This window comes from Dermacentor andersoni, chromosome 5 (assembly GCF_023375885.2).
Source record: "Dermacentor andersoni chromosome 5, qqDerAnde1_hic_scaffold, whole genome shotgun sequence".
Taxonomy (NCBI): Eukaryota; Metazoa; Arthropoda; class Arachnida; order Ixodida; family Ixodidae; genus Dermacentor; species Dermacentor andersoni.
The window spans coordinates 4,256,705-4,283,688 of record NC_092818.1 but is presented as its reverse complement, the minus strand read 5'-3'; the positions used below and the strand labels follow the sequence as shown (position 1 = coordinate 4,283,688).

The 26,984-nt window shown below is 45.0% G+C and overlaps 1 protein-coding gene across 1 annotated transcript in view; it reads right to left on the bottom strand.

Annotated features, from left to right (window-relative positions):
- Positions 1-26,984, bottom strand: part of LOC126529908 (endoplasmic reticulum aminopeptidase 2-like) — a 123,128-nt gene that overhangs the window by 87,402 nt on the left and 8,742 nt on the right. Inside the window, exons 3-5 of the mRNA XM_050177359.2 lie at positions 16,830-17,234; positions 15,813-15,933; positions 3,856-4,259 (exon numbers count right to left, since the gene is read on the bottom strand). Coding sequence (XP_050033316.1) covers positions 3,856-4,259; positions 15,813-15,933; positions 16,830-17,234 — 930 coding nt within the window. The remainder of the gene's footprint in view (positions 1-3,855; positions 4,260-15,812; positions 15,934-16,829; positions 17,235-26,984) is intronic.

Here is a 26,984-nt window from a genome sequence, read left to right as displayed (position 1 = left end):
GTTGCAAACCGGGGCTCATGGCAGGAACTTCTGCATGTCCCTCTGTGGACAGGTGCAGGCAGCGCAATTCTTCTCCCATAATGAGAAGGTTGAGGGCTTGAACCGCATTCAGGCCGAGGACAGGTGTCCCACATGGCGTAACATGACATCATGGCTGCTTTCCCTTTGTACCAGACTCAAAGTAATAAAACGATGGACACCGACCAACAGAAGTGCTAAGAAATGAATAAATCTAAAAGATGTTTCGGCTTCGCTACGGAAGCCTTGTTCACAATGGGATGACGGAATGTTCATGGAAGCTTATGTATACTTCAGAACGTGACCTAAGCAGCGCGTGTATGATGATGTATGGTGTTTTGTGGCGCAAGGGCCAGGTTTGGCCAAAGAGCGCCATGACAAGTGGTAATGTTGACGATATATTATGGAAGATGTGACTTGGATGTAAAGTGGCCTAAAAATAGTTGCTGTAAAGTGCGTAAAATCTACTTGCTATAAAATTATGGCGATGACAAATGACGAATACTATGAACATTAAAATCCATCGTAAAAGAATGACGGAGAATAGTAAATATACGAGATGGTAAAAATACCTGGAGCACTGTTGCCTCACCGCAGCCCTTGAAACACAAGAGCCTAGAGGCACGTGCTATACGAAAGAACTATCACAGCGCCATCCTCTGAAGGGAGGAGGCGCTACGAACATGTGGGGCTAATAACATGCAAGACAACATCTTTCAGAAAACTTAGAACTGCGTTGGTGTCAAATAGCGGTTCTGGGCCGAGTAACATTACTGGATGAAGGGGAATGTGCTGCCGGTATGCTAAGGGAAAATGTTTCTTTCTTTTAGATTCGGCTTTCCGGCACTCCAGGAGGACGTGGAGGACGGTAAGCCTCTCCTCGCTCTACCGCAGGTTGGAGGATCATTTCTGGTGAGTAGAAAATTATGGGTGCCGAATGTGTGTCCTATTCTGAGACGACAGAATAGGACATCTGATCGGCGTGGTTTTGTTACAGAGGGCCAGAATCCTAACTGTGGCTTTATCACGTGGAGCTTATTACTTGTTTCCGCGTCCCATAGGCGTTGCCAGTGGTTCCGTAGTTTCCTCCGTAAGAAGGGCTTCAGATCTGTGACAGGAACTGCCGCGGTGGGATTAGCAGAATGCGATGCAACTGACGTGGCCATCTGGTCCGCCAGAACATTACCTTCGATGCCCCTATGACCTGGCACCCAGCATATGATGACATGCTGGTGACACGCTTTAGACAGAACGGAATAGAGTTCATTAATTACCGGATTATTGTGGTTAGAGAATGACATCAAGGCCTTCACAACACTAAGGGAGTCCGTATATATAACTGATTTCTGGAGTTTTGATTTCTTTATATGCTTTACAACCGACAACAGTGCGTAGGCCTCGGCTGTAAAGATACTGGTTTCCGGATGCAGTACGTTGGATTCCGAGAAGGATGGACCGACGGCTGCATAGGACACCCCGTCGTGTGTCTTCGATGCATCTGTGTAGAACTCTGTGCAGGAGTATTTGTACTGGAGTTCCCGGAAGTGCATTTGTATTTCAATCTCTGGAGCATGCTTTGTGACTTGCACAAAAGATATATCGCATTGTATGAGCTGCCACTCCCAAGGAGGTAGCAGCTTGGCTGGATGCATTAGGCGGAGCTCGAGGAGTGGGACATGCATTTCATCACTAAGCTCCCTCACACGCAGCGAGAAAGGCTGTCTTACGGAGGGACGATTATGAAAGAGTGTAGCATATGTCATATCGTTAATGGTATTAAAACAGGGATGTTGAGGATTAGAGTGGATTTCCAGAAAATATGTTTGGCTGATGTATGTTCTCTGCAGATGAAGTGACCACTCATTTGATTCTGCATATAAACTTTCAATGGGACTTGTTCTGAAAGCTCCAGTGGCCAGTCGGATTCCTAGGTGGTGGACCGGACCTAGCATCTTTAGCACGCTCGGGGCTGCAGAAGATGACGAAATGTGACGTGGAGATGCAAATTTTATTGACTAATACATTTTTTTGGTCCTTGGCAGCTATATTGCGACGTTAGCGCTTCAAAAAGAAAGTGAGCGGTAGCGTACAGAAGCCACTGCAATGCATCTGCAATTTCGCGAATATGTGGTGGCAATCCAAGATAGCCGCCATGCCAGCTTGCTGATTGGCTGAAGGAATCTTCCATGAGGAGCGTCAGAGGAAGGGCTGTTTCGTAAACGTCATTTTGACGATGTGTGACATTGTGCTGGGCCGCCATAATTTGTGGTGCGACGAGCCGCGCAAATTATGCTAATGACCAGCCATATGCAATGGCAGCCGAGAGGAATGCATATCGCCACATTTTCCTCGTCGTTTGGCACCATCAAAATCTTTTGTTCATAACGCGTGCTCATAGTATTTGCATCGCTCTCGGGTGGTGTTGGCATTTGTGTTTGAGGCCATCATTTGATTGATTGAACATAGCAAACTTTCGGCAATGTTGTCCACTTTTCACTGCTGCATTTGTATTGTAATCAAGATTAATGCCTTTTCGCACAATCAATGACAACAGCGTCTTTCTAATTTATAAGAAGAAATGTACGCAAGGCACGCTGCGCTGCCTTGATGTTTCCTCCCTCGGTGCGAGTAACCAGCGAAGTGAACAAGAGATGGCAGTGCTGGTGCTTGCGTCGCGCTAGTGGATATCTCTGGCGCACGCAAAGCTATCGGTGATATTCGGCCATTCCTCAGCCAGCCGAGTCGGGCTGAGTCACTTGCATTTCACGAGGTAGCGATAACGTGGCCTAGAACGCGCGCGCATCACCACTGGCAGGTCGCGTATGTTGTCTCAAGGCAGAAAACAAGCACGTTAGCGCCAACATACGACGACTCATTCCATTTCCCGGGGACACACATTTTACCTTATGAAGCAGACTACGGCTTGTATGCAGCAGACGATGGAGACGAGAAGCGTTTTCGACGGAATAATCATGCGCTTTGAGCTGGCTGCTTTATTTTTTCAGCGGAGGAAAACTGTTTTGCCTTACCGATAACCTTATGCTCAGCACCTTCATTTCAGTTTCTTAGGCAAAATGTCAAGTTGGCATCATGTTACGAAAGCAAAATGGGGCCAGCAGCGCCATTTTATTAGCATCGCGTCTACGACACGCATAGAAGAAAATGGCGGAATCTTCAGAATAGCGCCCCATGCTGTTCTGGATTGGCTAGATATTCGTCTTGGCCAGCATTGACTTGAAGCACTCTTATAATAAAATACTTAGCATTTTTTGTTGAGAAAATATACATTGTAGTTGTTTTATCTATAATACAATGTAAAACAACAACGTTTTAGAAGTTTTTCTTTTTAATCTACATCTTTAAAAACTGTGATCCTAGGCTGCCGCATTATTTTTTTTTTTAACTGTGTGCGCGCTCTGTTTTCCCGTTTAGCACCGCGTAGCCTAAAATGCCGCTCAAGGTCTCGAAGTGCACTCCCCGTAAGTGCACTTAACTTGCCCAATTGACAGGGGTATTACATATGCAACAATGTACACAACAACTGTACGACTCCTTGCTGCAATGGCATTGAGAGTATTTCAAATAAATGAATAAATAAATAAATATGTACACAATCATGACCCAATGGTTAGAGCATTGGGCTGTAGTGCTAGAAGTCAGCCACAAATTTCATTTTATTCAAAGGGCCCGAAACGAGGCGAGACAGCAACCTACCTACTGTGCGAAATGCCTCGAATGAGGCAAAGTATGCATAAATAAATATATACGGTGGCCAATAAACCCACCTTCACCCTATAGGCAGAAGCTGAAAAACAAAAGGCAAAAGAAGAGTCATGCCTTGTTGTAGGAGATGGAGTCGAAGAGGGCATCAATGTCGGCTGGGTCACGCACGCTAGCTGACACTGGGTGGCTGGTGTCCAGACTGTCCAGCTCCAGCGCAGGCTGGGTGGTCGAATAAGGAAAGAGCTCGGCGAGCCGCCACTCGGGCTGCAGCTGCTGGAGGCAGACCACCTCGAGGAAGGTGGCCAGCCCCTCATTGAGCCACAGGTCATCCCACCAGCGCATGGTCACCAGGTTGCCGAACCACTGGTGGGCAATCTCGTGCACCACCGTGGAAGCAACACGCTCCTGGCTGCGCACGGGCGTCACTGCCTCGTCGTACAGCAGTGAGCTCATGCGGAACGTGACCAGACCCCAGTTCTCCATGGCCCCGGGACCGAAGTCAGGCACACCAACCAGGTCTGCCAACAAAAGGGTGCATTAGCATTTCCCGCAGGCCCTTATCTTAACCAGAGAGAAGGAAAGACTGCTATTGCCTTCTTTCATCCTGTGTTTGCAAAGAAAAGTGCCCACTGAAAAAGTGTGAGCCAAAAAAATCAGCTAAGGACCTTGGCACAGCTCAGGCCACAGTGTCTCTCAGAAGTACTTATTGGGAACAGGCCGCACCGTAGCATGCACAACAAGTCAGGGGTTGGGACACCTTCAATCTATCAAACTTGATTCATCATCATCATCAACCTATTTTATGTCCACTGCAGGACGAAGGCCTCTGCTATGGTGCTGCTATGTCGTCCGAGGGTATCATGATTGTTGGTTGCCCCTCAGGTTTTCTATGCTCTGATGTCTTGCAGCTATGTACTTGCTCCGTTACGTGTGGGGCGTGACGTGGGCTGGACCTTAGGCTGCTCTTCTGCAGGTACAGGTTCTGGAAAAAGGACACAGCGCGAAAAAGACAAGGACCCAAGAGAGCGACATGCACACAGCGCTGACTTACAACAGTTTATTCGTGAAGCAATGAAGGAATAAATATATAGGGCGCTAACCACGCGCAATATGTGAAGGATCGGCAAAAAACCTGGAATATCATTTGTAATGCTGATAATGATAGCCACGGACTTACAGAGCATACTAAATGCTTGCCATTCAAACCCTGTCAAGATACGCCATTTCCCAAGATCAAAGTGCAATCGAAGGAGAACTGACACACGAGCTATCAAACTTCCTAATTAAATCTGCCTTAATGATTTCATGTGTCAGCTATATCAAAGTTTGACTGTATACCATAGTTTACGCAGAATCTGACAGATCCATTCTTTTTGTGCGCAAGTACAACAGGAGGGCACATGACTGGGGTAGTTGGAGAAGTATGGGAGAGGCCTTTGCCCTGCAGTGGGCGTAGTTAGGCTGATGATGATGATGATCATGAAATATTTTAAATGGATGACTCGTGTTAAAAACTGCCCGTTCGTTTCATATTCAAAAGAAAATACATTTTTGGTTTTGTTTATAATTGTCATATATGATGTTTCTGCATGATTATTTTCATTTAGTATGCTGTACACTATTGAATAATAGTGTTCAATGCAGAGTTTAGTGGGCACTGGTCTTCTTGTTTTGAGATAACTGAACAAATTAAACAATCATCAGCGAATAGGCGGACTGTAACATGGGGCGGGATGGCAACTGTAATGTCACTGATGTAGCATAAAGATATGGGACCTAGCACCTGAGGGACACCAGAGGGTACCCCAAGGACGTCGGATTTTGAGGCATTTACCTCCACCAACTGAGCTCTCTTGGTGAGGTATGCTTCTATCCACAGCACAGTATTTCTGTTTACACCATGGTCAAACAGCTTATAAACAAGCTCTGCATGTGGAACACCGTCAAATGCTTTGGACATGTCCAAGCAAATTGCATCTACTTGATCTCTGTCATTTATTGCCTTAGAAAAATCGTGTAGTGTTTCTAGAAGTTGGGTAACAGTAGATAATTTCCATCTAAAGCCATGTTGATTGGAAATTAGCTTCTTGGTGTCCTCAAGGTGTTCGGATAAGCACTTTGCCAAGATATGCTCAATTATTTTGGAACAGGTGCAAGTGATAGAAATAGGTCTATAGTTATCAGGAATGTGTTTGCTTCCAGATTTGTGTACTGGTACTATTCTAGCCTGTAACCAATCAGTTGGTAAGCAATGTTGCTCTAAAGAAGCTTTAAATATTAGAAGTAAATATTGAGAGACCCATTCAGCGTATTGCTTCAGAAACTCATTAGGAATTGAATCAGGGCCAGGCGACCTTTTTGCATTTAAATTAAGTAGGAGGGAGAATATACCTTTTTCAGACAAAACAACATCCGGCATGTCAGATAGCAATGTCACACCTTCCTGTACTGTATTTCGGAGGCGAAGAAGTAGGCAGACTGAACACAGAATGAAAATAAGCATTGCATCTGTTGGCGATTTCTGATTGGTCAGGAACAAAGAGCGATCCATTTCAATGAACCTCATTTTTTTATACGAGGGTGAAACGTGACACCAAAAACGCTGTGGGGAAGCTTTCATAAATTGCATGAGCTTTTCTGAAAAGTACTCTTCTTTCGCTGCCACCAGCTTCTGCTTAAGCATCAAAGAAAGGTGCAATATTTCATTTGCACACTTTTCTCACTTACATTTTCTGCATTTTATCTTACGTTTAAGTTGGATTTATCCAGGGGTTATGCTTTCCGATTATTTTATATTTTTAGGAACAAAATTTTGCAGGCAATCGCTTACAATGCGTTTAAACGTAGTCGTCATCCTCCACATCAAATGAATCCAAGGACGTTTCCAAACAGTCTAAGATGTATACATCGTCAGCGTATGAAAAATCTATAACAGAAATACATAGTTCGCCTTTTTTCATGTTTCATGGTCTGAGCTTCTTTAAGGAAACTAAGACAAGTTTATGATCAGAGAGCCCTTCTTCTTCAGTTATTTCACTGCTAACAAAAACCAAGTCCAATATTGATTCCATGGTTATTCCTATCCTTGTTGCATGTTTAACGATTTGTATGAGAACATTATTAAAAGTAATGTCCAGCATTGCCTCACTATGTTTAGCATCAGCTGAGCCTACCTCAAGTGACTCCCAAAGGACATTCAACAGATTGAAATCACCTACAATGATTGCCCTTGCATTGGCAGATACAGAAGTTAAAGATAGTCTTGAAGTGACTCAAGAAATATAAGGGGGCCATTGGGAGGCCTATAAACTACTGCAGTGACACACGAAAGAATGCCAAGGTTTACCCTGCACCATATGCTTTCTGTGTTAGGACAATTCATTGGAACAAATTCGATTTCTTCTTTAAAAATGAGTGCAACACCACCACCCCACAAATCACGATCCTTTCGAATCATTTTATACGTAGGTGGTATTATCTCACTGTCAGCAATTTCAGGACTGAAGCTTCCTAAAGCACTGTGAATATTTTGGTCTACACGAGCTAGAAAAATGTCGCTTAGCATTGGGGCTACCTTGGAACCTATACATATACCAGATTTTTGCACATACATTGCTTGATTCCAACTGGCAAAAGTAGAGCTAAGATAAAGGAACAGTACTTCCATAACGCTTTTCACGGGTGCTCCGCTGTCATTCCTAATTTTACTTCATTGTTATCTTCGTGAACACACATTTTTACATTTTTTAAAAACTCTGTGTGGGGAATCCAGTAAAATAAATCTTGTATATCAATGCTGAAGGTGCTGCATCCCTTTGTCTTGTCTTCCCTCAAATATTGTACAACTGCCACAGAATTACAGATTGCTAACGGATCGGGGATTCTTAGTGAAGAAAGCTGTTTCTGGATAAATAATGCTACCTCCTACTGCAAAGTGCTTCTTTCAGTAACAATGGCTCTGAACGGCTCTCCAGGTATGTGCGTCTTACATGAGAAAAACACTTCAAGATGCAGGCCCTTTGCTTTTTTGACTGAGGCACATAGGCTTTCTAAACTGAGGGAATGAAGTAATTCAATAGCACACTGTTTTTCTTTGGCAGGCTTAACATCCGATTGTCTTGAAATTTTTATCCATAGCTTCACAAGCTTTTTGACGAAACATACCATCAGGTAGGACAACAAAACATCCTTCTTAATCAGGGGTAACAACACATAACCCTCTAGAAGCCAAGTCTCCTGCCACTAGGTTGAGCCGGTTCGGACTAACACATGCAGTTTTTGCCTTCGCGATGGCATCTACACATTCAGAAACACACCTTGCACGTTCTTCTTCAGGGACCAGTCGGGAGATGGCTCTCGATGCTGCCAGCTTCACAGGTGGACACAGCGCCGGTTCCAGTGCGAACTTTGGCCTAAGCTGCAGAAGCTTGTTATCCTCTTCTGGAATAAAATATTCCCCAAGCCGTGCCACTCTTCCTTCTGTAGACGGTGCCTTCTTGACAGTGGGCAAGAGCGGTCTCACCGTGTTCTAGAGGAACTCCGTTGTCCTATCCTCTGTTTTGCACCAGTACAGAAAGAGCCATCTACTGGTATGACCGTAGAAAGCTTTATGGAAGTACTATTCCTTTATCTTAGCTCTACTTTTGTCAGTTGGAATCAAGCAATGTATGTGCAAAAATCAGGTATATGTATAGGTTCCAAGTTAGCCCCAATACTAAGCGTCATTTTTCTAGCTCGTGTAGACCAAAATATTCACAGTGCTTTAGGAAGCTTGGCAAAAATTTCGATTTGTTGATGATCTTTTGGTTATTTTTGATGGGAAGGAACATGGCTGTAATGTGGTTAATGTACTAAATGTGTTCCGTGAATGTAGCCTAGGCCTTAAGTTTACCCATGAGATTGCCAAAGAAAACGAACTACAGTTAATAGATTTGTCTCTGCGATTGTTACCCGATGTAGTATAGTGTCGCCCCCTGTCAGATCTCTGTGTCATCGTACATGTATGTTTTGTAGTTGTTTAGCTAGATGGCGCACCCCCCTTCTGTCATGTGACAAGCTTGGACCAATCGGGAGGTGTCATCTAGCGTGTGAAGCCTTTATAAGTAATAAACGGCCGCGGGTCGGCTGGGTCTTCGTTCCGGTTTTCATCGGGAGCAGTTAGCTCTGTGTCTCCTTCACTGCGCCGGCGCTAGCCGCGCGTTCGCCCGTCGGGGCCCCCCGCTTGCCTGCCGCTGCCGACACAACATCCTTTGGCGACGAGGATGGGATTCCCGCAGCGGTTCCGACCGAAGCCCTGGGAAACCAACGAGCTTCGTAAGTGAAGCGACCCTTCCTGTGTCCGCATGGCAGGCAAACGCCGCCGACGCACTCGGCGTCTACAAGGCTTCCGAGCCTAGGCCTTCTCGCTCCCTTTGTTCTTCCTTGCCCCATTCCTGCTGCGAGCTCCGGCTTGTTTTCTGCACTGTCTCCTGCACGCTACCGGGCATGGCGTCTTTCACGGCGAACCTTCCCGTTTTTCTGGAATTGCCCGGGCCACCGTTAATCCCTTGGTATCGCTGGAAAAAAATTTTTCAGGCCCACCTCGAAGCGGCCGGCGGTGGCGACTGGACGGACGCGCGACGAGCGTCCGCGCTCGTCAGCGCTCTCGGGCGTGAGGGACAACGGAAGTACTTTGCAGATGAGGAGCAGGAAGCAGCAAGGCAGTTAACCAGCACAGCGTCAGCGTCAAGCGAGGCAGCAAGGCAGTCGACCGGCGCAGCGTCAACGTCAAGTGATGCGGTCCCGCCAGCGTCAGAGTTCCCGAGACTCTTGCAGCGGCTTGACCGGCTGTTCGCCGCGTCAACAAATGTCCTGGCGGAAAGGCACAAATTCACCAGTCAAAAGCAGTTCGAGGGAGAAGGATTCCTGGAATTCGTGACCGCATTGAAGGAGAAGGCGGTACAGTGCAACTTCGCCGCAACCTACGACGAGCGCGTCCGAGACCAAATAATATACGGGGTAGCGAACGGCAGCGTTCGCGAAAAGTTGCTGGCTCATGGCGAAACCCTGTCCCTGGACAAGGCAGAAGAAATTGGACGCTCGTTAGAAGCCTTGCATCGAGCGAACCGCGCGTTCGGCTCCGAAAATGTTCGAAGAATTGAGGCATCTCAACTTGGCGTTCCGTCGACGGGCCAAGATGGCCGACTTCTTCCGGGGAGCCGCCAAGATGGCCGACGTAGTCCGGGAGGCCATGAAGATGGCCGACTTCTTCCGAGAAGCCGCCGAGACGACCGCCTTCTTCCGAGAAGCCGCCGAGACGACCGACTTCTTCCGAGAAGCCGCCGAGAGGGCAGACTTCTTCCGAGAAGCCGCCGAGAGGGCCGACATTTCGCACATGGCTCCTCCGGGAACCGTGGTGCATGCGATCGCTGTGGCAGCACGAAACATATTGCAACGTACAGGAATTGTCCAGCAAGAAACCGGCGGTGCAACGCCTGCCACACGTTGGGCCATTCTGCATCAGTATGCCGAAAAACCCGTACTGTTCAACACGTCTCTTCCGCAGAGACGCTGTCTTCAACTTCCGAAGGGCAGCCGTCCGCGTCTGTCTTGACGGTAAGCGCTTTTGAAACTAAAAAAGATTTGGAAGTTCCAGTCGTAGTGAACGGCGTCTCCATGCGACTGCCGGTGGATACGGGAGCGTCTGTCTCATTGATGACGGCCGAGGATTTTGGAAAGCACTTTGGTCGACAGCACAGACTGTCACAAACAGTGGACTTGAAAAATTTCTCCAAGCAACGCATCGACATTCAAGGCCTGTTTCAAGCCACTGTCCAGTTTTTCCAAAGGTCATGCTCCGTCACGTTCCATGTAACGACTACAGGAACATCACTGCTGGGTTTAGACGCCATCCAACGCTTGGGCATACAGATCGACGGTACGTCGCTGACATGTCGTCTACCATCGCTTCCTTCAGTACAGAGCCCCACAGGTGTGCCTCCGGATTTTGATCACCTTTCCAGTGACGAGTTGGGTCTCGTCAACAACTTTGTGCACCGAATTCATCGGCAAGATGCGAAACCAGTATCTTCAAAGTTGCGCCGACTACCCCTGGCTCTCCGTGACCAGGTCACAAATGAATTGCGACGTCTCGAGGACTGCGACGTCATCGAGCGCGTCGAGGCTACTAAGTGGGTGTCTCCACTCGTGGTGGTGCGCAAGAAGGATGGAACCATGCGGCTCTGTGTAGATCTACGGGAACAGGACAGTCTTGTGTCTCAAGTTCAAGAAAGGGTCTTGCAGAAACAGTGGCAGACTAAACAGTACGTAGACAAACGTAGAGGTGCTCAGGCAACCCGTATCAAGGTGGGAGACAACGTCAGAATTAGATTTAACAGGAAAGGATTTTTTAAGTACAGTAAACCTCGTAAAGTCAAGGCCCAGATAGGACCATCTACTTTTCTACTCAGTGATGGGCAAACGTGGCATGTGTCTAAGTTAACCGTAGTGATGAAGGATCCAGCAGGTAGTACATTGTGTACAAGTAATAGGGACTTTTTGTACTCATATTCAAACTTGGATAGTCATTCCGATGACTTGTCTGTAGTGACAGCGTCTTCTCATAGTCATAAGCTTCAGTTAAGTTGTGCGTCTGACTGTATCACTTCCGAGTCTACACAGTCAGCAGTCGTCTCTGATTCCGTTGGGGAATTGGTAGCCTCCCAGGACTTGTTGGGATGTCGAGAGGAGCTTCCTGGGCAACCCTCTCCAGCTTTGAGCGACAACCACGTTCAGTTTTCCAACCAGGGGGAGGTAAATAATAGTGGGACGACTGGGTCTTTAAAGTCGACCGATACGCGTTGCAACCCCCAAAGTTCTTCTGAGGTACGCACGCGTCCTCATCGTGACAGAAAACGGCCTCCGTGGCTCGATGATTTTGTTTCTGTACTGTAGAGTGTATTTCCGTCTTCGAAATGCCACGGCTAAGGGCCTCGTTGTGACATTTAGGAGACAGTCCACATGTTTCATTAACACAGGTATAAAATGTGCTCCTTGTAGCGGTGCAGTGAGTTTTGTGCCGTGTTCCTTGTCAGACTTTGTTTGAGTGACTGCCTGTGTTTTGGTGCCCAAGGGACGGATTGAATTTGTTGTGGACTTAAGTGCGTGCTTTGTGTGCGACTGGTGCACGTGTGTGAACGTGGGGGGGGAACGAACTGAAATTGCCTTTGGACTTAAGTGCGCGACTTGTGTGCGCGTTTCACTGTATGCTTGCTTTGTTTCCAAGGGGGGATGATGTAGTATAGTGTCGCCCCCTGTCAGATCTCTGTGTCATCGTACATGTATGTTTTGTAGTTGTTTAGCTAGATGGTGCACCCCCCTTCTGTCATGTGACAAGCTTGGACCAATCGGGAGGCGTCATCTAGCGTGTGAAGCCTTTATAAGTAATAAACGGCCGCGGGTCGGCTGGGTCTTCGTTCCGGTTTTCATCGGGAGCAGTTAGCTCCGTGTCTCCTTCACTGCGCCGGCGCTAGCCACGCGTTCGCCCATCGGGGCCCCCCGCTTGCCTGCCGCTGCCGACACAACACCCGACCACACATGCTGGATGTACTACAGCCCTAGATCAAAAAAGCCCATATTACAGTACAAATCAGGACATTCGAAGATTGTAAAAAGCGGAATTGCGGTGTCTTGCCTTCGGGCCACTTCAGTAAAATCTTGTTGCCACCGAATAAAAGAAAGGTTTGCCAATCAGGTAACAAGACTAGCTTCAGTGGGATTCCCAGAACACATTATAGTCAGAGCGGCCGAAAAGGTAATAAAAATAGTAAAGGGCGTACAACCCACAGATTCAAGGAACAGGCTTAGAAAGAACAAAAAACGCTTGCGGTTGTACCTTACGTCCATTATTTTTCCCATGGGCTAAAGAATGTTGCCAGCCGGTGTGCCGTTGAAGTGGTTTTCAGCGCTCCTAACAAGGTGCAAGAACTGTGCCAAGCTATTTCAAATAAGTTTGACAATAGGGTAAAAAAAATGAAGCTGCGGTCTTAAAGAAGATCAAAAATTCCCTATATGCAGAATAGGTGTTGTGTACCGGTTTCCGTTAAACCTGTGGCAACATGTACATAGGACAAACCGGTCGGTGCATAAGTACCCGTCTAAAAGAACATGGACATTCTCTCGGTAAAGAAAGCTATTTATACTTCTCTATATCGGCTTTTATACATGGGTCATTGAAAGTTCCAGACTAATCACTGGTGCTCGCGTGTCTTCCAGAAAGTACTACACAATTCATGTTGCACATACAATCAGATTACACAAGCTTCAGTGACAACAGACAGAACCATCGATAAAATTCCAGTAAGTTCCAATCATGCAGACGCGTCTTGCACTGAGCGATAAATTTAAGATGTTAGTGGGTGAAATGCAGTCCCCAAGAAAAGGATAAGTAACTACACGTGTCAACACCCCTCTCTTAAAAACAAACACGAAAGTGAAAACAAAACAATGTATATTAAACAAACAAAGTCCTTGACTTCTTCAGCAGGCATAGAAAGACTTAAAGACATATCACTGGATGACTTCAGGTCGTGCATGGCGCCACTGTGATTGCGAAATGCCGTCTGGCACCACCACATAGTGCAGTGCGCCAATATGTTGGATGATCTTGTAGGGTATGAAATAGTGTAGTAACAGTTTCTCGCTAAGTCCTCGTCGACGTATCAGACCCAAACACGGTCACCGGGCTGGTGTCGCCGTCGAAGATTGCAGTGCTGGCTGTTGGTCCTCTGCTGGTTATCGATGCGGGCGAGCTGTCGGGCTTCTTCAGTGCGGTGCGGGCAACATTGAGATTCTCAACTGTGACGTGCGGCAGCATGGCATCAAGCTTCGTCGTCACGTTCCTTTTGTAAACCAGCTCGAACGGCGTGATTTGCATTGCTTCTTGCACTGACATGTTATAAGCGAAGGTTATGTATGGCAGGACAGCATCCCACGTCTTGTGCTCAGCATCAACATAGGTAAGTTGCAAGCATGTCGGCGAGGGTCTTGTTCAGCTGTTCCGTAGGACTATTTGTCTGCGGGTGGTAGGTAGCTGTCCTCCTGTGGCTTATCTGGCTGTATTGCAGAATGTCCTGGGTGAGCTCTGAAATAAAGCCGTTCCTCTGTCAGGGGAACCGCTAGATGAAGGGTCAAGATCTAGAGCTCATACAGAGTGCAGCAAGTCACTACGGCAGCGAATGGCACCCCAAGATGCGAGAAAAAACACACTAACCGGGAAAACGTACGATCCTAAGTCACTAAAAAAAAATGACAGACTTAACTTGGCTGACATCTATGTAATGTGAAGCGTTGTGCGAATTGCTGCAGCACAAGACGCCTACATGCGCTGAGCTGGCAGAGGGCTTGAGATGAGTGTCATCATTGTTACAGCTGCAGCAAGCTTATGTTTGTGTTCCTCGAATTCGGCCTGGGTCAACAGCTCTTCTCAAGCAGGATGTTTTGGCAGGAAGTTTTGAAGGGCCCACTTGGGACGAATTGTTGTGGCACGAGAAGCCGATGCGCATAGAGCTGGTGGCGCCGGAGCAACCGTTGTTGTCCAATTGCATGTGCACATTGTCGTTTTGCTTTGGGAAACCAGAAGGAAATTGAACTTGTGGGCGACACTAGAATGCGATGCCTATGATGCCGCCAGTGCGAAACATGACGCGTTCTTTGCGCTGCTTGCAGCAGGAAACGGTGGCATGTTTGAGTTATCAGCTGTTACAAGCGTGCAGTATAGTTCTAATGGCACTATGTCACCCACACTGTGGAACAGATAGGTGAAGATGCTTATCACAATAAGTTGGTGGCGGTCATTGTGAATGTGGTGTGCAACGACCCGGGAGAAGATTTGCTGGTTCCGGAATAGCAGACCAAGTGCACACCGACGTTTTTACAAGAGAAGGGCAGGAGAATACTGCGGTGGTGGGCTACTACTGTTCTCTATCGCGTGTGCTTGCTTTTCTTGTTTACATGGGACCTAGTGGACATATCGTACAATCACACTTTAGTGACGCACTGAACACTGATGCCTAAAGATCTTGTTCTCCGGGAACGTATGAACCAGTAAAGAAGAAGCGTAACTGTATTGGGCCATTTTTCTGTGTTCTCGATCGTGAACATTGGTGCCGGGAAATTGTACATAACGGGATTGTACCAACAAGGTTCTACTGTAATGAGATCACACCTCACGGTGATCAGAGTCGAAGCACAAGAAATGTGCCAGGACATTTTCACACAAGCAGTAGCCCCTATTTCAACCCAACACAAAATGGGCCCTGCTTTGCTTATTCCATCACCTTTCCATCATTCTGGCACTCTCCTATCCCACGATACTTTCTTCAACTGCACAAGAACCACACAGTGCAGCAAGAAAACACAGTGTATTTACTTGGGAGTTGCTTCGGCGGAACATATCACAGGAAGCAGAAAAATGTGGACGACATAGCAAGTGTGCTGGAGCATGGCTGGAGCCCACCAGTTGCAAACAACGCCCTTTGTGTCTGTCATCGTTGTGATGGCTTCCTGATTTGTGTACTCTTGCGCGATGGACAGCACACTTCCCAGTATTCTAGTACACTATAAAAAGAGGTATACAATAAAAAGTGAGCAAGCTACCACAAAGGTGCTAACCAAGCTGGATTTGCATAATAAAATTTATGGCTTTTTGAGGCCTCAATAATTGCATTTTAATGCACCAAAGCTTCAAAGAGTTTCAAGTACTGCTACGAACAACACTTACGGCAGCTGCTTCACCTTGGATTACCATGTCTGGCATAATGCTAGCTTTCCTCTGTGATCTCTTCAGTCTGTGTGAAGATTAGTGCAGGCACCCCTTCTCATTGCAAGTGCAAAGGTGAGAATGGCTAACAGTTTGCCAGTCGGTGCTATCTCATCTCGGTCTGTTCGTGCCGCATGTATGTACTGTGCCCCACCAACTAGCCCAACGAAAGGTAGTTGGCCACTTCTCTTGCTCGTTTGATTGGATCACCCAGTACACAGCGTGTTTCCACTTCATAAGTACAGCATGCGCACAATGAAAAAGAACAGCTTACCCAGTTTGCTCATGGGGTATGGTATGCTGAAGAAGTCATTGAAGAAGTCCAGCGACCGCTTCATCATGCTGAGAGCAAAATGCCCCTGTGCACTCTGTTCCTTTGGCACTAGTACTCGCAGCTGCATAATGATCAGAGTGTGGACTTGGTACTTTGCAAAATAATAAAATGATGCCGAACAGCTGCAGAAAGAGCTGAAACTGGGAATAGTGCCAAATATTCCATTCTGAATTTTTACCCATGACCAGCAATGTCGCTTATGCATCAAAACATGCCTACCTAAACTTCTTTTCACTGAAGAAGCCTACAAAGGAATTTGTAAACACTCAGTATAAAGGCAACTGGACTCAATCGGGTCCACTTGCTAGGAGCATCATCTGGCTAATTGCATTGCTTCCTCACACATGCTTGCCCTCGTCGTTCTTTGTGCCAGCTATAGTGCAGCTTAGCAAACCAAACAAAGCTGCCCATCCAGACATCGGCAACTGATATACTACCTACACAAATCAGCAATGCAACCTTTTAAACATTTTCTCCATTGATGTGCACCAGTGAAGACCAATTAAAATGTTAGCTAATATGGCCTCAGCATTACTACAAGGTACTTGAACCTGCACCACACTGCACCACACTCCTTTGAAGGAACAGTGATGAGAAAAGAAGAACAGTAAATTACGTTTCTACAATAGCACCAAGAGAAGGGTTTGGCATAGGATGCAAAAATGAAAGATGGGTGGTGACACCATCTTTCCACAACAGCTTGCCATGACATCATGAATTTTGACAATGTCTGCTCGAGCCTAGGTATTTTTGTTAGTAAAGAGGAACTATGTTGTATTACTACTCAAACAGAGCCAAAGACTGAAAGCAGCAAGTTTCGTGAACTACAAACCAAATAACCTAATATACCGTGATGCTGCACTGATGTGCCAGTGCTGGCGTTTGGGCACAAAATAAAAGAAAGTAGGACGTGAGCAAATATCAACTACAATATTGTAAGCGTGCCAACAGGCTCACCTGCACTGCACCCAGCTGGCTGGTCAAAGCCTCATAGTCGCAGATGACAAAGGCCACGAGGTAGGTACTCATGCGTAGTGAGCGCTCGAAGCGGCTCGAAACCAGCTGTCCCCCAAATGGTCGCAGGCTCTGGCGGCGTGCGTTGGCGTACGCCTGGTGGCTCTGCTCGTGCACCAGTTCCAGCTCAAAGCTGGCCTTCAAGGCAGGCTCGTCCAGGCAGGGAAAGGCACGCCGTGCTGATGTGGGCTCAAACTGGGTGGCTGCCAGGCGCCGAGTTTCGTTCGCTGCCGTCACATACGAGCTCAGGTACAGCCCCACGAGGTCACGGTCCAGCGTGCCCGAGAATGCAATGTGCAGTACAACCTGGTTGCCTGCTGGTACAGACTCATTCAACTGTATGTACACCTGCAAACGGAAGGACTTAGTTTACTCACCGCTTGCACAGTGGTGTTCAAGGATGAGTCACTTTCTGCAGCCAGTGTACTTGATATGCGCTCACACCGATTGTCACTGTGTCACATTATTTTATTGTTTGCATTTACTTGATTTGCTGTCATGCAAATGAAAATCACATGAGAAAACAAAGGTAGGAACAAATGTGTCACAAAGCAGAGTTGCGTCACAAAGTGAACATGAAAACGCTCTGACTGCAGCCAGCAAGTGAGGCTCGCACAAGTCATAACCACAGCTGATTAAGGTGAACAAGGTATGCAAAGGCATGAGTTCGCAACAATGCTTACTTGTCCCCACCTCAGAGAGAGACTGAAGACTCCAAAACAGAGTTTTCCCTAAACAGCCAAGAGGCATGCCAGTCGTCTTAGCACCTGTCTCAACAAAACAGTATGCAGTGCAGCTAAGCCCTTGGCTCCCCCTGAGGGGACTCCCTGCTAGTTAGTAACAAGGAAGACGCATGCTGTGCACTGCAATTATGTGGGGCTCCTTATTGGCCACAGGACAACACCTCCTCTGAAGACGAATCAACTGGAGTGTGGGATTAAGCATGTGTCTATTTTTGTGGAATGTAGGACGTCTGTTGTTTACTGTTTGCCTTTACCCGCCGTGGTTGCTCAGTGGCTATGGTGTTGGGCTGCCGAGCATGAGGTTGCGGGATTGAATCCCGGCCACGGTGGTCGCATTTCGATGGGGTCGAAATGCGAAAACACCCGTGTACTTAGATTTAGGTGCATGTTAAAGAACCCCAGGCGGTCGAAATTTCCGGAGCCCACCACTACGGCATGCCTCATAATCAGAAAGTGGTTTTGGCACGTAAAACACCATAATTTAATTTTACTGTTTGCCTTTGTAGTATGGTAAGTTGTACATTGGCCAGACTGGTCACTGTGTGAACGCAGGATTGTCCGAACACAAAAGGTCACTACAGAGCCACATCCATTATTACATAAAAGGGCATCATTCAAAATGTGGTTGCTTGCAGCTTTTCATTAATAGCACTACAATACTTTCTAACCATAGGGATAAGCTAACTAGAGAAATAATTGAGGCATTTAATATCGCAAGATGAAAAGGAGACATGTGTGAGCCAACCATACGTCATGCAAAATGAGCACAAATTTGTGTTTTTGGAAGGCCAGCAAAAAATGAGATATTTTGTTTCTTTTTCTTTTGTTAAATAGTACCATTTATTGTTGCATGGTGGTGTGCTGCTTCTTTTATTTATTTATTTATTTTATTTATGAATACTGCGATCTTGTACACAAGATCATAGCAGGTGGGAAACATTGTGTTAAGATACAGAATTTCAGACACAAAGAAAACAAAATTGCACATAGAATTTCAACAAGAGAATACAGCGACAAGGTCAATTAACAACAATCAATTCAAATGCTCTTGAAATGAATGTAATGATGTCTGTCTGACAACATCATCCGTGAGGTTATTCCAATCACTGATGGTCCTTGGAAAAAAGGAATATTTAAAACAATTAACTCGCGGATTTAATGGTGTTATAGAAAGAGAATGGCGATTTCTAGTTTGGTACCCCGAGGAATAGGTAAGGATATTGGAGGTGTCAACTTTGAGATTATTATTAATTAATTGATAGAAAAACTTTAAGCGACATATGCGATTTCTGTTAGGAATAGAGGGTAAACCACTTTTTTTGAGGAGGTCACTGACTGATGCACGCCCGTAAGTGTTATATATAAACCTTACTCCTTTCTTTTGGATTCTTTCAAGTTTATTTATGTTTACCTTTGTAAAAGGGTCCCAGATAATTACTGCATATTCTAAGATTGGTCTAATAATAGTGTTGTAGGCAAGGAGGCGTGTAGCAGGGGTCGCGAGCTTAAGCGAGCGGCGTAAGAAAAAAAGCTTTCGGAGAGCGGTTGCGGAAACATAGTCGACATGCCTGGTCCAAGAAAGGTTATCAGAGATCCATAGACCTAGATACTTATATTCTGTGACTTCATGAAGAAAATTATTATTAGCAGTGTAGTAATATAGAAGAGGGATATTTTTAAGTGTTATCCTCATAAATACGGTTTTTTCAAAGTTAATTGACATTTGCCACTTCTCACACCAAGAAACTATTTTTGCAAAATCATTATTCAGCCTAATTTGATCATCAGTCGAACTTATTTTCTCATACAGCACGCAGTCGTCCGCATATAACTTAACACGTACTGACAGGTTTTTAACAATATCATTAATAAACATTAAAAACAGTAGGGGGCCGAGGACGGATCCCTGGGGAACACCAGAATCGACAGGAACGTAATTGGAGCAAGTTCTATGGAGTTCGACAAACTGACGGCGATCAGATAGGTACGATTGTATCCATGTTAATATCTGTTTATTATTTATAATAAAACTGAGTTTGTGAAGTAGTTTCTTGTGCGAAACCTTATCGAAAGCTTTTCGAAAGTCCATAAAGATAACATCAGTTTGTTTTCCTTCATTGATTGCTGTCGCAAAATCATGGATTGTTTCGACCAGTTGAGTGCATGTGGAATACCCTCGCCTGAACCCGTGTTGAACAGCTGCCAGTACATTATGCTCGTCGAGGAAATTAGTTAGATGCTTATGAATGATGTGTTCCAATAATTTGCACGTTGTCGAAGTTAATGAAATAGGGCGATAATTTTCAATACACGTCTTCTCTCCACTTTTATGCAAAGGCTTAATCCTAGCAGTTTTCCAATCACACGGTAGAACACCTTCTTTTAATGATCGCGTGAATAGGACGCACAAATACTTTGAACACCACTCTGCATACTGTTTAAGGAAGGCATTCGGTATATCATCTGGTCCAGGTGATTTCTTAATATCCAGTTTTAATAATAGATTAAAAACACCCTCTTCAGAAATTATAACATCAGGCATGGAAGGAAGGGACATGCTAAAGGGTGGGAGACGCCCGTCATCTTTCGTGAAAACTTTCTTAAAGGTGTTATTAAATGCTGCTGAAACCTGGACATTGTCACTTACATGTTGTCCATTTATAATGAATGCATCGGTAGAACGAGAAACTGGTGCAATTGACCGCCAAAACTTTTCAGGTGCAGTTTTTATAAAATCCGGAAGTTGTTTATTGTAGTATTTTTCTTTATCTTTCAGAATGCACTGTTTTAATTCCTCTGAAACTTCATGAATTTTTGCCTCTAAAAAGGCTGAGCTTGATGTTTTTATTCTTTTCTTTAATCGCTTTAGCTTGCGCTGCAATTGCAAAGTTTCTCGCGTAATCCAAGGATTGTGATTGTCTGACTTCTTGCATATCACTGGTACAAAACGCTGAATGCAGTCACGAACAATGTTTTTGAAAACAAGCCACAGGTCATGCACGCTACAAGTGCTGTGCAGAAAATTATAATAATGAAGATCTAAGATATCAATAATCGATTCATTGTCAGCACGGGCAAAATTCGGAAAGTGTCGGATATCACCCCTTCGTTCCAATAATATGTCTTCTATTACCAAGATTACGGCTTGATGATCAGAAATACCGGCCACTACATTACATGAAAGGTTTTCTTTGATATTGCCTCATACCAAGAATAAATCCAATATTGATGAAGAATCTTGAGAATTAAACCAGTCAAAAAGACGAAGAACAGAGGACAGACGTGGCACACACAGAGACAGGACTAGCCACTCTGCACTACGACTGGTTTAAGCCTCACGAATGTGCACCAACTGACCCAGATCGCAACTCTCCTACGGTGTGCTGGTGTGTGCGTATATTAACTCTGCTTCTTCAAAACGAAATGTACTTGCGAGTGCAGTTGTTCTTGTCAATTTATTCAGTTTATTGTGTTGCGTTTCCGAGTGCTGATTCTTATATTCAAAATGATTGGTCAAAAACTTGCTATTGTTGACAGTGCTGACCTTGTGGGGGACTGCTTGTTAAGGAATGGGAAGCGAGACTGCTCTTCATGAAAGGCCAGAGACCTCGCAATGGCAGGCAATCTGCTGGAGTGCAAAGGAAGGGGCACAATGTCCCGAGAAGCATAAGATTAGGTGCAGTGCTACGAGATTAGGAGGAATGGGATGGAGTTGGTTGATGCAAGGCAGGAGTGATTGGAGATTACTTGGAGAAGCCTGTGGCCAGCAGTGCGCACAAAATAAGCCGATGATGGCAATAACATCGCACGGGCTGTACACACACAGACTAATCAACACAAGTGTGACAACAGCAATGTGTCGTAAGTCACTTAACATGGCACCCGTACCACCACTCGGGCTTGGTGAAAAAAACGCAGTTTGCAGATAGCATACGCTGCTGTGAACGATTCAGTCAAATTTTGCAGCAGTACACGGCATGTGGAGTTCACAAGAAAAGTGCCAAATCGCATGTTTCTCGGACACCCCTCTTTTCAAACAAGGCCTTGCCGTCCCCCGCTTCGAAGCTCCCAGCGGCTTGCACATGTCACGACATTTAAGCTTCCCAATCGTGGCTGCTATTAGCTGATAGCTAATAGAATTAGTCCTAGAATTAGTCCTAGAATTAGTCCTAGAATTAGTCCCTAGAATCAGTCTGTGTGCACATGAGCATTTCAGACCGTCCCTTTATATTCTGTGCATGTTATAGGCCACCAAATTCGTCCTCTACATTTTCTGCAGATTTCCATGTTGTCCTTAACCAATTGATTATTCGGTTTCCTAACTCTCCGGTATTTGTTCTGGGGGACTTTAATTTTCCACATATAATATGGGAGACTGACTTTGTTAATTTTAAGCGTACTTCAGCTGAGTCTATTGAATTCTTAAATTTGTGCTTTGACTTCAACTTAACACAGCTGGTCCACAAACCAACCCGAGTCACTCCAACATCTTCTGACACACTTGACCTAGTGCTGTCTACTACCCCCGACCTAGTTACCTCCTTAACTTATCTTCCTGGGATAAGTGATCATTTGTTGCTGCAGTTTGATTTAAAAACACGCTTTTCTTACACAAAGAAGGTTAAGACAGTTCGCAATTATTCCAAAGCTGATATTCCCGCAATTAAGCAAGAAATGGAGCATTTTATGGATGCAATGATGCCCGATTTCGATCAACGAACACTTGAACAAAACTGGTCCCTTTATAAGTGCAAACTGTTATTCCTAATTAGAAAATATGTTCCCCAATGAAAAGTACACTGTAATCCCCAGTCGCCTTGGTTTACGGCCACCTCGCGCCGTATTCGGAACAAGAAAAAACTGTTATTTCATTGCGAAAAAAAAATCGAACATCCCAATTCATTGGTCCAAATACTACCGCATCAACGATGAATATTGTAGCGCCATTTTCCAAGCTAAGCGAACCTTTTTTAACCCATTAAAGACCAGCATGACCATATGGTCACGTTAGTCTGCACAGTGAATTTCAATGAATTAAGATTAACAAAACGGCACCAAAATCGCCTTTGACGTGCCGTTTGACAGATTAGAGTTCCCTTTATGGATACCAAGTGGCGGCAGCTGTCAGTAGTTTTGTGGGAACCCCTCGCAAAGGCAGGAATAAGTGTTACTCTGCGAGTAGCATTGCCATGCATCGCTCCAAGGGGTAAGTGTGTTTGTTTTTACTACTTGTTTAAGCAATAGTCAGATATCCCTACCTCCGTATTGCTCTTTGAATATGTGACCTTCGATGACCATTTGTGAAAGATTAATGTTTGATTTATCCATGAACGAGCACGTTATTTTGCGCGTTGCCATATGGTCACGCTAGCCCTTTAGGCTACCTAACTTTTTATTTTTTTTAAACTGCATTCTCATCTCGTGCACGGCTGCTGGCACGTTCTCGCAGTGGTTATTTCTTATTTTATTGTCTGAATAGGTTGATGTTGAAAGAAATAGCGAAGATAGCCGTAGAGGAAAATGACGACGTATCAGTGATTTATATCGAGCCGCCAGAGGCTAGCACCTATTCGGTTGAAAACTCGGCCGATGAAGACAGGTGGGCTCATTGACAATCTAAGCAGGTGGTAGCTATTAGCCGGCGCTGAAACTGTTTTCTCTGACGGACGCCGCATCGGTGGATGCGACTCGGACGATGACAACCCCGGCGAGCAAGGCGACGGAATATCGGAGGTTTCTTCTTCTGTAGTTGATGCGGCATTCCGGCAAAAATTATCCACTGCTTTTAAGTGGATGAAGGGGGATCTCCAGATAAGCCTTGGCATATTTCCCGACCCAAACTTTGCTGCTTATAGGGACTTTTCACCTGTTGAGTTGTTCGAAATGCCGTCGTGGAGCTGCTAGTCGAACAAACAAGAAAGTATGTGTTATTTTGGGATATGCCCGATCCGGAGGTTACCAAAGAAGAATTAGGTTTTCTTGGAGTGCTCGTTTTGTCCGGCTATAACCGCTTGCTAGGGAAAATGTGCTATTGGGACAGCGGCACGGATATGCGCAACACGATGGCCTACAATGCTATGCGAAGAAATCGCTTCATTCAGATAATGCGATTCCTGCACTTGGCACAGTGCACTGAGCCAAGTGCAAGCCTAGCACTTAGTGCCAAGTTGGCAAAGTTGCGTCCATTGATGGCACTATTGAATGCAAGGTTTCTGGAGCATTTTCAACGTGTGCGTCACCTGACCTATGACGAAAGTATGATTGAGTATTATGGTCATCATGGGTGTAAACAGTTTACACGTGGAAAGCCTATCTGTTTCGGGTATAAAGTATGGTGCATAATGCCAAGAACAGATACCTTGTAAACTTCAAAGTGTATCAAGGCAAGCAAGGGATCCCGGAACATCTGAAAAACATGAAAATGACTTCGGAAAAGCAGCGGTGCCACTTTTCAAATGGTGGAAGAACTCGCAGCAGAGACGCACGACCTTCCTTTCTTTTTCTATTTTGATAATTTATTCACAAGCATGCAGCTACTCAGGCATCTCAAGGCACATGGCTACGAAGGCACGGGTACAGTGAAGCAGAACCGTGTTCCCAAAGCGTGCCCTATCGCTTGACCAGAATTCGTCAAGCGCCAACCTCGCGGGCACGAAGATCCCGTGCTGAGCGACAATGGGATAATTGTTGTCCGCTGGATTGACAACTCTGTAGTAACGATCGTAAGCACCATTCACGGCGTAGAGCCAATGTCATCTGCAGACAGGTACTCGTATGTTGAGAAGAAGCGAATCAAGGTGGCCCATCCAAACACTGTTGGTAAGTACACGGTTTATAGGAGGTACGGACCAGATGGATGCAAATGCAGGCGCCTATAGGATTGCAATCCGTGGCAAAAAGTGGTGGTGGCTGATTTTCACTTGACTTTGTGATGTATCTATCAGCAACGCTTGGGCGCTAATTCGTAGCCCAGGGTTCAACGTCACGCAGGTGGAATCCCGCAGGCAAATTGCACAAAGCTACCTGACGCGATGGGACAATAAGCCTAGAGGACCTGGTCAACGCAGAATACCAAAGACTGGTTATGTCCTGACTGGTACACGGTATGACCAAGTGGCCCACTTTGTTGCACCAATACCTAATGGCAAGAGGTGGAGGTGTGCATGAGATAATTGCCACAGCGCGGTGCCCACACAATGCACAAAGTATGACGTCGGCATGTGTATTCCATGATTTAAACCATATCACACTAAATAAGTGCTCGACTATTCGCTATATATGTTTTTTGTGATGTTTCATGGCTTGAAATAAATGTTTTTAACTTCGCGTATCTTGCTGTAGCGTAAGGGCCCAGTGTGACCATATGGTCACGTGCTATATTTCAAAAACTAATTAGGCAAGAGTAATAGTTTCTTGCATGTGAATTATTAGTATGAATGTAAGTTAATATATGAGATTTATTTCAAGATAGCAAGAAAAAAAGAAACCGGTCCCTAATGGGTTAACATTACATTACGATCATACTTACATGTCAACCCGCATAAAATCTGGAATGTTGTTCGTGGTAATACACCAGCCACAACACAATTGTCCCAATCTAACACCCCTGTTCAAAGTGATCAGTGTTGCAATATTTTTAATAATGCCTTTGCTTCCTTTTTTCATGATGCTGCACCTATGCTTTTGCCATCTTCAACGAAAGTTTATGATACCCCAATGGACCTAATGCTTATAGACTGGGTGGGCATTAGAAAACTAATCGGTAATTTAAAAATATCTTCATCTGCGTGTTCAGATGAAATTAATTCAAAAATACTCAAGTGTACTGAACTGTATTCATCAATTATTCTTTCTAGGATATTCTACCAATCATTACACTGCTCATCACTGCCAAGCGACTGGAAGGTGGTTCCTGTTCACAAATCAGGTAACACACATTGCCCCGAAAACTACTGTCCCATATCGCTAACCAGCATTCCCTGTAAGATCCTGGAGCATATAATATATTCCCACATAGTTGATTTTCTTGAGACGAACTCTTTCTTTAAAAACAGTCAGCATGGCTTTAGGAAATTGTTCTCCTGCGAAACGCAACTAGCTTGCTTTACTAACGACCTCTTTTCTAACACCGACTTAGGATTTGACACCGATTGCATCCTTATTGATTTTGCTAAAGCCTTTGATACCGTATCCCATAACCTACTAATCCATAAATTTAGTCTTCTTAACATTGACCCGCTAGTACTGGACTGGATTAAAAACTTTCTTGCTAATAGAACACAATACGTAATCGTGAACAATTTGTCGTCTGCGCCCCTCGTGGTAATGTCAGGCATACCGCAAAGGTCGGTTCTAGGTCCTCTACTTTTTCTCTATATTAATAACCTTGCTTCCTGTGTGAAATTTTCAACTAGTAGGCTTTTTGCCGCCTACTAGTTGAAAATTTGCATTATATATAATAAAATTACTGACCTCAATAGTTCTCATAAACTTCAAGATGACATTAATAATGTTTTGTTATGGTGTAACAAGTGGTCTATGAAGCTTAACTTAAGCAAATGTAAATGCATGTGCGTATCACAGCGTACCAATACTACTAATCTGCATACATATTTCCTCAATAATAGCCCTTTCTCAGTTGTCTCATCGTACAAATACCTTGGACTGAACATCACCAGCATCCTTTCCTGGCACATGCACGTCGACATTATATGTAGCAATGCCAATCGCATGTTGGGCTATTTGCGCCGAAACTTCTCATCTGCACCATCGTCACTGAAACTAACTCTCTACAAAACATTAGTTAGCTCCAAACTAGAATACGCATGCACCATTTGGGACCCGGCTAACATTACACTCATAAACAGCCTAGAAGCCATTCAAAATCATGCAGCGCATTTCATCTTATCAAACTACTCCCGATATGCTAGCGTTACCTCAATGAAAACAACACTTAACTTGCCAGAACTTTCTTTTCGTCGTAGATGCTTCCCCCTTTTGCTCTTCCATAAAATCTACCACCATAACCCTTCGTTGAAAAAACAGCTTATCACTCAACCGTCATACATATCATCTCGCTCTGACTACAGTTTCAAAGTTGGTGTGCCGTCTTCACATACTAAACTTTGTAGTAATGCATTCATCCCTAGCACAAGCAAAGATTGGAACCACCTTCCCGCCACCGTTGCAGCCATCCTGGATACCGACACCTTCAAAACCAGCATTCATAAACCGCCACATTGAATATGTCTTTCTATTCTGCACAATTCTTTTGTTATGTTCACCCACTCCTTTCTGTAATGCCTTCGGGCCTTGAAAGTATGTTAAATAAATAAATAAATAAATATATAAATAA